The sequence below is a fragment of the Schistocerca americana genome, chromosome 5 (assembly GCF_021461395.2).
Source record: "Schistocerca americana isolate TAMUIC-IGC-003095 chromosome 5, iqSchAmer2.1, whole genome shotgun sequence".
NCBI classification, from domain to species: Eukaryota; Metazoa; Arthropoda; class Insecta; order Orthoptera; family Acrididae; genus Schistocerca; species Schistocerca americana.
The window spans coordinates 407674354-407688750 of NC_060123.1; the positions used below are offsets into that span (position 1 = coordinate 407674354).

General features: G+C 44.9%; 1 protein-coding gene across 1 annotated transcript in view; it reads left to right on the plus strand.

Annotated features, from left to right (window-relative positions):
- Positions 1-14397, plus strand: part of LOC124615473 — a 222239-nt gene that overhangs the window by 164519 nt on the left and 43323 nt on the right. Inside the window, exon 2 of the mRNA XM_047143393.1 lies at positions 8828-9081. Within this exon, the coding sequence (XP_046999349.1) occupies positions 8828-9081 (254 nt within the window). The remainder of the gene's footprint in view (positions 1-8827; positions 9082-14397) is intronic.

Sequence of the window (14397 nt, forward strand, 5' to 3'; positions counted from 1 at the left end):
ACGATGTGCTGCACTGAGGAGAGGTATCGATGTCGATCGGTGAGGCCTGGCACGAAGTCGGCGTTCCAAAACATAGCAAAGGTGTGCTATAGGATTCAGGTCAGGACTCTGTGCAGGTCAGTCCATTACAGAGATGTTGTTGTAATGTAACCACTCCGTCACAGGCCGTGTATTATGAACAGGTGCTCGATCGTGTTGAAAGATGCAATCCCCATCTCCGAATTGCTCTCAACAGTGGGAAGCAAGAGGGTGCTTAAAACATCAATGTAAGCATGTGCTATGATAGTGCCACGCAAAACAAGTGGTGCAAGCCCCCTCCATGAAAAACACGACCAAACCGTAACACCACTGCCTCCGAATTTTACTGTTGGCACTACACACGCTGGTAGATGACGTTCACCGGGCATTCGCCATACCCACACCCTGCTGTCGGATCGCCACATTGTGTACCGTGATTCGTCACTCCACACAAGGTTTTCCCACTGTTCAGTTGTCCAATGTTTACGCTCCGTAGACTAAGCGAAGCGTCGTTTGGCATTTACCAGAGTTATGTGCGGCGTATGAGCAGCCTCTCGACCACGAAATCCAAGTTTTCTCGCCTCCCGCCTAACTGTCGTAGTACTTGTGGTGGATCCTGATGCAGTTTGTAATTCCTTTGTGATGGTCGGGATAGATGTCTGCCGATTACACATTACGACCCTCTCCAACTGTCGGCGGTGTCTGTCAGTCAACAGACGAGGTCAGCCTGTACGCTTTTGGGCTGTACGTGTCCCTTCACGTTTCCACTTCACTATCATATCGGAAACAGTGGACCTAGGGATGTTTAGGACTGTGGAAATCTCGAGTACAGACGAATGACACAAGCGACACCCAATCACCTGACCACATTCTAAGTTCGTGAGTTCCTCGGAGCGCCCCATTCTGCTCTCTCACGATGTGTAATGACTACTGAGGTCGCTGATATGAAGTACCTGGCAGGAGGTGGCCGCACAATGCACCTAATATGAAAAACGTGTGTTTTTGGGAGTGTCCGGATATTTTCATCACATAGTGTTCGTCCCGATGGTGGTCAAAAGGTAAAGGAGAGTTCTGATCGATAGAAATGAAAAACGGGTTAATTTTACAAATTTTCATAGAAGGGATTTACCTCTTCATTACACATGCGTTCATGGATGAAAAAATACGTATAGTAACAAATGAAAAATGACGGCAGCAGCCCTTGTGAAAGTATGCGCCTCGCAGCGCGTCCTGGTTTGCGAGAAGCGTTGTTGTTATTTCTGACACCCATAAAAACAGAAAATTCATTAATTAGAAGGAATGTAGGGACCATCACGATGGGGTTTTGAAAAATACCTCGAAGCAAAAATGGCAATTATTTGAAAAACATGGTAACTTCTAGGCCTGTTTTTCTAAGTTCAAATGTTTAAAGAAATATTTAAAATTTGAATACAAAAGAGCTCTAAGGCGCACTAAATTTAATTCTTTCATTAAAAAAAACAAAAAACAAATAAATCGGTTAATCTGTCGAGCTCCACAGAGCTTCGCCCACTGAAAAGTTTTGTTTCGAGAAAAACGTGTCTGAAGTTCGGAGCTAGAAGAAGAAGAAGAAGAAGAAGAAGAAGAAGAAGAAGGAGAAGAAAAAACCGCTGTTTCTCAACTTATGGTTAATCTAAGATCCCACGTCCACAGAAATATTCTTCTTCTTCAAAAAGGCTCTGGTTCTGAATTTGGTGCTACTTTTTTTCCCTTTTCAGTCCGATCCCTCTCGCAAACTGAGACATTCCTTGCTTCGTGGCGACATGAATTTCCTGTCAGATACGTCCGCTAGTGAAATATGCTTCCAAATCCTTGCATTTGTCCTCTAGCCAATCCTGCCTAGCAATTTTGATCTTCATGACAGTCTCATTTTTTAAACGTTTGTTTTCCCTTTCGCCTGCTTCATTTGCTGCATTTTTATAATTTCTCCTTTCTTCAATTAAATTAAAAAAGTGAAAGTAGTGGTGTGATGAAATCTGAATGCTTACGTACATTGCCTATTTTAAAACTCGATTTGCCAATAAGTTGCACCACAGACAAGAGGCATGGAGTCAACATTTTGGGTAGTTGTAGTGTTTTCATTCGTGGAATACACAGTACCAGGAATGATGCATATCTATTACGTAGAAAGAGCAGACGATGCTGCCTCATAGGACAGGTGAGTCCGTAAGCACTAAGTTCTACAACCTGTTGCGGACGTTTTGTCCCATTGCATTCATGGAGTAGCTTGTTGACGTCATAGGGAGAGTGTCAAATTGCATGCCTCGTGACTCTACTGAAAATAAGCCACGGTTTTTAATCACTCGTGCCGGCCGGAGTGAGTGGCCGAGCGGTTCTAGGCGCTACAGTCTGGAACCGTGAGACCGCTACAGTCGCAGGTTCGAATTTTGCCTCGGGCATGGATGTGTGTGATGTCAGGTTAGTTAGGTTTAAGTAGTTCTAAGTTCTAGGGAACTGATGACCTCAGAAGTTAAGTCCCATAGTGCTCAGAGCCATTTGTACCATTTAATCATTCGTCCCTCCTGGTTTTCAAAGCTGAACCTCCTATTTTTGGTTTGCGAAGGTTGGCAGTAATGCATAATACTCAGAATATGTCCCTGAACAATCTCCGAAAAATGTCAGTGAAAGTAGAGTTCACCATGCACATATCCCATCCCCCACCCATGCCCTGTTTATCCCTCCACACACACACACACACACACACACACACACACACACACACACACACACACAGTTAGAAACTAAACAGTAGTGCAGCAGCAGTCGTAGCGACTAAATGCAGTCGCACAACTCCTAACGGCTGTAAAAACACTGTGGACAAGGTGCCGCGCAGGCGTCAGTAAGCCCACTGTTCGGACAGCATTCCTTAGGAGCCGACGACAGCCGTTTCGTGGCGACAAGAAACTCGGAAGAACAGAACAGACAGTCACCGCAGCAGCAAACGATCGGAATTCGTCGGCTCGTACTCTGTTACAAAACGTCCTTCGGTCGCCACGCCAACAGTCTCCTGCGTCGGGCGACCGACAGAAATCCGATGCGGAGACCGCAGAATGCGTTTTTTGTCAGTCTGGTAGAGCACGGCAGCAGGTCGGGACAGGTCGAGGTTCCCTGTCTCGATTTATGACCGGAGAGGCGGCCGCGCTCCCGGAGAGAGTACGCTCGCCCTGGGCAGCGACAGCGCCGCGTCATAGGAGAACGTCAATTACCACCGGAGAAGCTCTAGGCGACGCTTCGGTCGAGAGTGAAAAGCCACGGTTGGCTTTCTCCCCGGCAGCGTCTCTCCCAGACCGCCGCCGCCTCAGTTGTGTCCTGAGCCGCGCCGCGGAGTGTATGTAGCACCGACGCTCTGTTCTGTTCCGTCCGAGGCCCGCAGGCGGGCGGTCTGGACGCTTCGTCATGGAGACGAGGTGTCCTAGGCGGCAGCTGTGTTACATAGATCGTGATGTGCTGTTCGTAGGTCGCTACCGCGAGAGTCTCCTTGTATGTAAGGTTACTCGTTCCTTTGAAAGGATTTCTTCCGAAGAGTTCGGCATCTGATTAGTATCTAAATTAAATGGGAATTAGCGTTCTCTAACAATTTGTAGCCTCTCCAGACTTTCCGGAATGTGTAAAAAGTGTTCCTGTTAAAAGAATCGACCGTGGAATGACGAACACATACTTCGTGGAACATACAGTACCAGGAATGATGATGCACATCTATTACGTACAAAGAGCTGACGATGCTGCCTCGTGGGACAGGTAAGTCCGTATGCACTAAATTCTACAACCTTTGTGGGCGTTTCATCCTGTTGCATTTGCGGCATAGTCGTTTATAAACAGCGACAGATATTTTTACGTCACAAGCCATAGCGTTTGGTCGTTGAGCACTTCTAACAATGAAACTTCCTGGCAGGTTAGAACCGTGTGCCAGACCGGGACTTACTGCCAGATTGAAACTGTGCCGGACCAGGAATCGAGCCGGCCGTAGTGGCCGTGCGGTTCTAGGCGCTGCAGTCTGGAACCGCGAGACCGCTAGGGTCGCAGGTTCGAATCCTGCCTCGGGCATGGATGTGTGTGATGTCCTTAGGTTAGTTAGGTTTACCTAGTTCTAAGTTCTAGGGGACTAATGACCTCAGAAGTTGAGTCCCGTAGTGATCAGAGCCATTTGAATCATTTTTTGAACCAGGAATCGAACCCGGATCCTCGCTTGTCACAACCAATCCTCTCGCCGACTTACTTTAATTCGACAGTACTGTCTTCCTACTTTCTGTCGTACGTACATCGTGTTAGTACCGCAAGGAATGCAAGAGACTTGTTCTGTAGTCTGGAAACATGTAGAGTGTTTTAATATTTTCATTTTGCGGCCCTGTCAGCAACTGTATAAACATTAATTTTAAATTAACAACAGCTTCAGGTGCAATGTTTACCTAGAGTTACCTCGGTTTCAGTTGGGGTAACCCAACCTTCTTCAGAATAAAAGGAACTACGGTTATGGACAAATCGTAATTATCCCAACTGATACCTAGGTAAACATTGCAACTGAGGTTTTTGTTAATTTAAAATTAATATATACAGAGTTTTGGAACATAGTCACTCTTACGTGAATAGTATCTGTATAACACAGCCAAGCTGTTGCAATAAGATATAACTTGACTTGGTTTCGGTAGCGACTGTGGGTGTCTTCATGAGAAAAAGAAAACAAAAACAGTTATCTTTAACAGATTACGAAATCATCAATATAGAGGAAAAACTAAGACTGGACGGTTATTATACTCAACAAATTTATGAGGTGACTATACTAAGATCTAGTCATAGTTGACAACACATTTACGAGTAAAGTGCTCTCGTTATATAAAAAAAACTTATTAAAATCATATTTAAAACATTATAAAAATTACAGGTATTGTAACTGACACAGAAATTTTTACTGAGAAGTACCATTATTATGTCAGTTCCAATATCTGTAATTCTTATAATGTTTTAAATATGATTTTAAGAAGTTTTTTGTAAGACGAGAGCACCTTGCTCCTAAATGCATGTTCAACAGGTACTACATGTGAGTATAGTCACCTCATAAATTTGTTCAATATAATAACGATCTATTATTGGGTTTTCCTCTTTATTAATGAGTTTTTAACCTTTAATAGGTAATTGTTTTTGGTTTTTCTTTATTTCTTGATGAATATACCCATAATCGGTGTCGAAACCAGGTCAAGCTAAATCTTATTACGATCGGCTGGCTGTGTTAGCAACCGTATAAGAATGTGATTTGTCTGTCTCACAGGCATATTTAAAATTGTAAGTACCTGGATAGCTTATTCGGTGAAAGGATTGGTTGTGACAAACACGGTTGCAGTTTCGATTTCCAGTCCTACACCAAGTTTCAACTTGCCAGAAAACTTCAGAATAGTCCTATCTACAGAGTGAAAGATGCATTCTGGAAACATAATACTTAAATTCTCCACCTACATGCAGGCATATCTGTACGCGGATTGTTGGCATCATGATCATATATGGCTGGCTTCGTCATCTCACCTAAATTTACGTATTTACAGCACGACGAAGATTACATCGTGTACCTCAATGATTCATCCCTCACTCCCTCCCCGCATCCCAGAATTTGTTTCAGAAAATGTACACAGTTTGCAATAGCTGCTAACTTCGCTAACCGCTGTCGAACATGAAATAAGGAAAACTCGAGTAACCTAAAGATCTTTAATAAAATTAAATTTTATCCGAGACGTAAGCCATTAAAAATTTTAAGGGTTGTTTGACATTGTTGTTTGAGATAGGCCACGGGGTGGGTTCAGCTGACAAGTGGAATTGGGGTTCTTCCTCCGCACGTATGGGCGCCTTTCCTTGCGGATATATGAGAATGCGTCGCATGTGTATTTGTGGCGTTTAGGTGAATGTAATGGATCCGTGTATAGGGTATTTATATATTGATGATGATGATAGAAGAAATCAGGTGGCACGTATGGCCTCCTGCTCCCCAATATGACCTAGGGACCCGCCGAGTTTAACGTCGCCGCGCGGGATTAGCCGAGCGGTCTGGGGCGCTGCAGTCATGGGCTGTGCGGCTGGTCCCGATGGAGGTTAGAGTCCTCCCTCGGGCATGGGTGTGTTTGTTTGTCCTTAGGATAATTTAGGTTAAGTAGTGTGTGAGCTTAGGGACTGATGACCTTAGCAGTTAAGTCCCATAAGATTTCACACACATTTGAACATTTTTAGTTTAGCGGCGCCATCCGACAAACAGATTACCATGAACAATGTCATATGCCCTCACTTCACGAAACACAATGGAGAGATCTGAAATTTAATCTAAGACATTGGCACGAAGATCAGTGTTCACGGAATTTACACCACCTCTCCTTCCCTTCCTGGTGAAATAATGGCTGTGATAATTTCACCCACCGCCAGGATTCGAACTGGCTTACATCCGAGTCGAGCGCCTCCTCATACGCGTACATTAGACAACTCTGCAATGGTGACGGGCAAAAGCCATTAGCAATGTACTAGGACAATGAAACTAAGTTTTTCACCTACGTCCCCAGACTGCAGAAACTGAATGTGACTAATACGCTGTTCGTGCGTGCCTTGTCACGATCGTGTAAGTTCTCTTTCTGACTCATTTGCCTCCAAAGCTTCGAACTTCACATCGAACAAAGTTTTCACTTCAGCAGCATCATTGGGGCTACAGACTGACTTCCGTTGAGTAAAAAAGATTGACAGGCTTATATTTCCAACCGTGTCTTTGGATCTGGACCTACATCTCTCCGATATTTTAACACATCATACCAAAAACGAGTAGTTTCTGACAATGCTTTAATGTGCCGGTGTTTTGGAACAGCATATTTTCAAAGCACGCAAATTCTAAATAAGAAAACACCAATTGCAATACTTAAACCTTGTCATTTAAGCTTCCAAAATATTTCTACATCTGTTTTCTGCAAAAGCACCTTACAGTGAGTGATGACTGTTCAACTCGGCCCGTAATGAAGAAAGCGATCTTTCATCGCGTGGGATCATATTTCACAGAGCGTTGCGAAAATACGCCGGTATCTCTTTTGTTGTTGTTGCTCGTAAATGCTTCGTAAGATGAAATGCCACGTTGCAGCGCCACAAAGCTCGTCGCGCTCAACGTTCGTTTTCACACAATATCGTGTGAGGACGGATTTAACGGCTGAGTAGTCATATGAGAAGTTCTTTTCAGCAGGAGACGTGTGCTGCCTTTCTAAAGACTGCTTTCTTGTTTAAATGATGCATTCGTGTTTTGTGCACTGTGACGGCAGGCGTATCACATCTCGGTTTCGTCACTGAGCAAGCTAAATACGTACGTTACAGATAGTTTACTATGCTTCAAGACCTCCGAAACCCGTAGTTACGAGGGAATCCGAATTTGTCTTGCAACCCATTGGCTAAAACATTTTGGAAAAGTGTGCCAGTTCTCACGAATCCCACATTCCGAAGATAAGGTTTTACTGGGATGACCGAAGCTCGGCTCGTGCGCCACACGCAGATTCATTTCTAAATGCATGTGTGCACACCCCGTACAATAATTCGTTGCCACCGTACTTCCGCTACACTCTTGTGGAGTAGTCGTCCTCATGTGCGTGGCGACAGCCGGTGTCAGTTTCTTAAGAGAAGTCAATTAACGGCGTAGGCTGTTTATTTAAAATAAACGTTTTATTTCATTGTTAGCGACTAACTCAAGAACGTACCTAGCGAGGGGCTGATGGAGGGCAGTTTACCACCTCCTCCCTCTCCCACAATGTACAAATGGGTCTCAAGCCGAACGCACATCCTGCCAGGCCAAACCACACACATATCATATGAATGTCTGGTATCTGTTTTTTCGGACACAACGCAGAATCCTCAGCTGTTATACATTATATGTAAATTGAAGGTGGAGAAGGGAAGAAAGGAGAGGAAAGGGGAGGGTTCGCTGCTATCAGCTCCATTGGGAAATTGCGTGGAATCGGCGGCGACGAATAAAAATGTGTACTGGACCGGGACTCGAACCAGGGATCTCCTGCTTACCAGGCAAGTGCGGTAACCACTGGGCCATCCGGGACACAGAGTTATCGCAACTGCATGGACTATCTCGGCTCGCAACATAGCCGATCCAAACTTCCATCGAGCGCCACCTATCCGCAGCCCCTGTCTATTACCTTCATATTCGCTCGTCCGAGATTCCCACGGAGGTCTGAAAGAACAGACACCACGCAGAATCCGCAGATGTTACACATAAACGTAAATTGAAGGTGGAGCGGGTAAGAAAGCAAAGGAAAGGGGAGCAGTGATCCCTCTCCTTTCCTTTCTTCCCCGCGCCACCTTCAATTTGTAGATACATCAGTTCAGTATCAATTTAAAGAAAGCCAGAACACGTAAATGACATCTGAAAACTGTTTCTCTGTCATCTGCAAAAGTAACATGTTGTGCCCACCTCCTCACCCCATCCCACCTCAGCTCAGATCTTGGATTAGCTAAATTCGACACAGTATTGTTGAAAAACTTGATATGGCTTCTGCTTTAGATAACTCTTCTGGGAGTGCTCTGACCACAAAATTATTGCTGTTCTCTTTCCTACACTGCACATAGTTGAACGCACTGCCATGTTGTTTCATCCACACCTCTCGTTCCGCAGGCGGCGCGATCTGTTGGCACGTATCAAAACTCTAAGTGGATATGGTTCCTTCGCAGGAACTAGACGAGCCTGTAGAGTTAACTCTGTTGCTGTATTGCGAATTGCTGCCAACTGTGTAGTTCGAGGTACCGGCAGAGGACTTGATGTGGCGACCGCATGTTGCAGGATGCGGCTGTTCAAGCGGCGCTGCTCGGACCCGAGCCCGCAGCTGGTGTCGCTGAGCCCGCTCAGCCAGGACGCGTGCGAGTCGCAGCCGGCGACTCCCGACTGCTCGCTGGACCAGCCGCCGCCGCTGGGCACCGCCACGGGGCACCAGGCAGGGGCGGCGGCGGGCACCGGCACGGGCGGTCGCGGCGCGCACCAGCGCGAGCGGCCGCGCAGCATGCACGACCAGCCGTCGCCCAAGGCCACCAGGAAGGGTAAGCCATGGCGATGTTGATGACTGTAGCGATGTTTGGTGGCTGTGGCGATGTTTGGTGGCTGTGGCGACGTTTGGTGGCTGTGCTGGCAGATTTTTCCACTACTACTACTACTACTACTACTACTACTATTACTATAGTCTTATGAACTAAACAGCTGCTTTGTCACCATAAAGTAGTAATGTCTTTAAAACTACTTAAGACAACAATACACTGTGCAACCAAATCAAAAATGCGAATGAACGCAATGACATTATGTGAAATACCACAATGACCTAAAGATAATAAAAAGTAGGAAAACGAAGCACAGATGGCAAATACGATGCAGAATAATTGTCGACTTACTGTTGCTGAGTAACCATTTAATAGTAATGATTGACCCACTCTGAAACACTACAGCCTCCCTCCAGATACTTTGCAGAGGGTGCCTGACAACACACACAACCTGTAGACCCACATCACGCTCGTGCCATTATCATTTAAAATAATCGACAAATCAGAAGCTAAACAACACTCAGTTATCATATTGGTGCTGCAGTGTTTGACGGACGGGTTTTTGTTCCTGTCATATGAGAAAGTTATGTTCAAGGACGCAAAACTTCATACGCATATTCTCTCGCTTAGATGAGGACATTCACTGCTTGACATTGCAGTGTGCCAGTGATGCTGTGGAATATAGTATTATTTCAGTGTTTAGAGATTTATCGTGCGAAGCGAGACAACAGACACCTAACAAATGCAGAGACGCGCTGCTAGGACAGTGTTAGAGAATCCTTTGAAGAAGGTCGAAATAGTTCTCGTGAAACCTTGTTGACCGATTTTAGAGGTCCTGTATGCGAGGAAGACTGTTTCACCAGTATCGCATATCTCGCGATGAGGTTATCAGAATAGAGCACGAGTTTGGGGCGTCCAAGGATTCATAAGACCTTTTTCCCTCCTTCAGTATGCAAATGGAATAGGACAGAAAATCAGTAATATTAGTGCGAAATATCATCCATGCACAGCACAACGGCTTGTGGAGAGTGTAACGCCACGGGAGAAAATAATAGTCATTCTCTTAAAACAGTACACTGGTCGCGTTTGAGCGCTGTAGGTGGTGTGTAACTGCTACCATTTGATCCTCCATCAAATTGGTTCAAATGGCTCTAAGCACTATGGGACTTAACATCTGAGGTCATCAGCCCCCTATCTTAGAACTACTTAAACCTAACCAACCTAAGGACATCACACACATCCATGCCCGAGGCAGAATTCGAACCTGCGACCGTAGCAGCAGCGCGGTTTCGAACTGAAGCGCCTAAGTCCGCAGCTCGTGGTCGTGTGGTAGCGTTCTCGCTTCCCACGCCCGGGTTCCCGGGTTCGATTCCCGGCGGGGTCAGGGGTTTTCTCTGCCTCGTGATGACTGGGTGTTGTGTGATGTCCTTAGGTTAGTTAGGTTTAAGTAGTTCTAAGTTCTAGGGGACTGATGACCATAGATGCTAAGTCCCATAGCGCTCAGAGCCATTTGAACCATTTTGAAGCGCCTAGAACCGCTCGTCCACAACGGCCGGCGATCCTCCATCCCCGAACATGTCAGGCTAATGAATTGCGTGCGTGTGTGTGTGTGTGTGTGTGTGTGTGTGTGTGTGTGTGTGTGTGTGTGTGTGTGTGGAATCAGTGCAGGAAAATTGGTCGACGCGGAGACAAGATAAAATGCCAGAACGGGTCTATCGTCTTTGGACATGTCCATGACAATGCCGTGAATGAAACTGCTCGATTTGTTGATCAACATGGAGTGTCCAGCGTGTGTCAAGGAGTGCTGTATCATTGACAGGCACGTTACACATCATAAGACCAGTGGACGTAGAAATATCTTAAGCTGCAGGGACAGGAGAAGCGTGTCACACCGTGCCAATGTTAGCTGGTTTCAAACCCAACTGGAATTGCTCCAGCCAGTGAACCCACGTCAGCGTCAACCAGTTTCAGAACGAATATTGCGAAGGGAACTACGTACAATGGACATCGGTATCTCTCAAAATGTCTTTGCTTAGAGCGACACGCAAAGTTACACGTCTTCAGTGTGCCAAACTAAACAGATCCTGGATAATAGCTGACTGGAGGCGAGTAGTGTGATCAGAATAATTGGCGGAATAAGTTGCCGTGAATATGAACCAGGATGTTGTTTCAGCATCCTCGGTGCCAAGCGTTGCCCTTTGTTCTAGATCTTAACAATGAGTACGCTATGGATCTAATATTCCAAAATGACGACAGCCGTTCTCATAGAGTTGCACGCATGTGTTCCTGGTTTAACGAACGCTCAGACAACTTCTCGCACCTCGACTGCCCTGCTAAACCACATGAACTAAATCCCGTAGAAAATGTCTGGGGCTCTTTGTACGTCAGGTGAAACGTAGTAATCACAACCCCGCAGCTTGGTGGCTCTGGGGCTTCAGCTAGATATGCATGCCTAAAGAAGTTCGTGGCATATCCCGCCCGCCAAATCGAGGCCATTATCAATGCCAGAGATAGTTACACTGGTACTAACTTACTTTCTCCCGGCGGTGACGAATTTGTTGACTGATTACCTTAAATAGACTGAGTGATCATTAATTCTTACGTACGAATAAAATCTATCCCGTTATTTTGCTAGACGGTAGTCTGCACAGCTCTTGTGTACGTATTTTTTTTTTTTTTTTTTTTTTTCGATACCCATGCTGACGTGAGCGGATTCATTTTCCATATTTAAGAGACTGTCTACTTAACTCAAACCGAGGGATTTAAAGTAAAAGATGTTGGTACATTCACCATATGTGAAAACTTGTCACTTGCACAAATTCCCATGTTCCTGGAAGGAACGAAGGAACGAAGGAACGAACTCGAGGGTCTTATGTCCCACTGGCGAGAAGGTCATTGGGGACATCCGGGTTGGGGAATAATGTGGAAGGAAATCGACCGTGCCCTTTCAGAGTAACCGTCACACAGATACTAAACCTGGACCGCAGACCGTAAATATAAAATGCCATTGTCTTGAGTGAAAGACCAGTGTCTTACCACTGCGCCATCGCGCTTGATTTGTGACTGGAAAACCGTACTGAATCCAGTGAGGAGGTAATGACAAAGGTAGAAGGCTGATTTGCAGACCTTCTGGAATCGCGCTTCAGTTTCGAATCTAGCCACTGGAGAAGGTGTTAGACCAAGGTACAGTGAGCTACAAGTGTCGAAATATTTGTGATTTGAAAAGCAGCCTTCCAGTGTTAGGCAGAAAACTTCGGATGTCCAGACACAGGTATGCGCAGAAATTTATCCAAGAGGGGCCATGATGATAATACTGCCATATTGGATGTAACTGATTCGTTCATTTGAGAATGTACTGTGCCCCAAGAACTGTGCCAGGGAGCGTACAAACCTTACTCTACACGAAACTCTTAGCAGCTACCCTCTCAAAGTTTTAAAGGTAGGTACATTATTTTCATACCTAATGGTAAGCATATTTCATCAGTAAATCCAAAGCAGGTCTGGAAACGAAAACATTTTGTGATAGAGTTTTGTTTTATTCAGTGGCCGGTTTCTATAGTTACGATAATTAGATTGATCTGTCTCCTTAAAGGTAATAAGAGAGGCAAATAAAATCTATAACCAGGATTGTTATCGTCACACAATACAGTAAAAAAAACAATAAAATTGTAATAAACAGTCAAGGTCCGTGATGCAGTGTCGTGTTACCGAGGGCCCTCCGTCGCGGGTCCTGAGTATTTATTACAATTTTATCGTGTTTATTATATTTTGTGACATCAGCCATGGCTATAAATTTATTTGCTTCTCTTATTAAATTGATGGAGACAGATCTATCTGACTATGACCATAACGATCGAAACTGGCCAGTGAATAAAGCAAAACTACGATTCTAGAACGTTTTGGTTTTCGCTGATTCACACACATTGAATCACTGTTATTTTCAAGATGGCGATGGCACCCCTCAAAAAGCACATCTGTTTCTGTTATTACATGCTACCTATTTGACCAATCAATGTGCAGTTACACCCTTCTTATGCTTAAATCCGTGCAATTATTTCCTAACAAAAATGTTTTTTTTTTCATATGCCAATGATGTTTAGTTCACACTGAAAATTAAAAACTGATATTGTAGAAACAATAAGAGCTAGTGACTAAATCCTGTTGGATTACAACAAACATAATCAGCAAAACGCCACATCAATACCCCACGAGCTAGAGAAACAGGAAACAAAGATTAAAACGGCTTATTCAAGTTTGATGTCATCGAAAACATTTGGTTTTCTTACAGAACGACTCAAGTAACCGTGTTAATGGAGTTACTGCAGTATTTTCATGCCTTCTCTTACGTATTGTTGGAATATTTAAAGTCAAACAAAATGTGCTTCGAAAGTTACATCTTTAGGTTTTTTTTTAGTAAAGCGTACCCTAGAACTAGCATTACCTGTGTAAATTACGGAAATCTCGCGGAAAAGCCCTCAAATTGGTCTGTAGAAACGGCTTTTAACAGACTTACGTCTGAATCTCAGCCGGAGAGTTCATTGAACAGCCATACCAACAGGTGTTCGTAGCCGCGCTCGCAAACGGTAAATCTGAGGTGCAACAGAACTACAAACAAGTGTCGCTAGAAATACTCTAGAATTTTGTGATGGAAAAAGAAGTGTACATCCGCAGATTATATAGGGGCCAAGCGCCTCGCTTAGCGCTACCCCACCCCATCCCCAACCCCTCCCACGCCTTTCCGTTCCGTATCCCAGTGTTGCTAGGGTAGGGGTGACCAACCCTTCAGTTTACTTGGAACACTTTCGAAGACACGGGTATTTGTGGGGCCATACATAATATACTTAACAATAACCGCCGAGGAAGGAAAAATTACGGTTGGGTCAGTGAAAAACCATCATCGTGTGGCGACAGTTTCGGATTGAAAAAGTATTATTTTACGTAAACGGATTTTTTATTTTTATTTATTTATTTTTTGTAACCGATCATGTGATAGACGTTCACTTCGTGGGCCGCAAGCGGCCCCTGTGTTGGACACCCCTGGTCTAGGTATACGCAGCGTTCAAGCTTACAATTCGCTTAAGTAAAATTTCTTCTCGGTTTATGTTGTTAGAACCCTGCTCGGCTCGAGGAGTAATTGTACGTCGGGATCTGGCGAAAGATCACTTGGCTAGTAGGTCGCATCGAAATGGCGTCGGTGAAAGGGATCCCCAAGGCTGCTGAGCAGACCGATGGCTGCTCAGGGTTCACGCACCACGCTCTGCGCGGATAAACAAACGATGCGTATTCGTGAGGGACAGCAAACTTGGACTGCTCCGATCCACT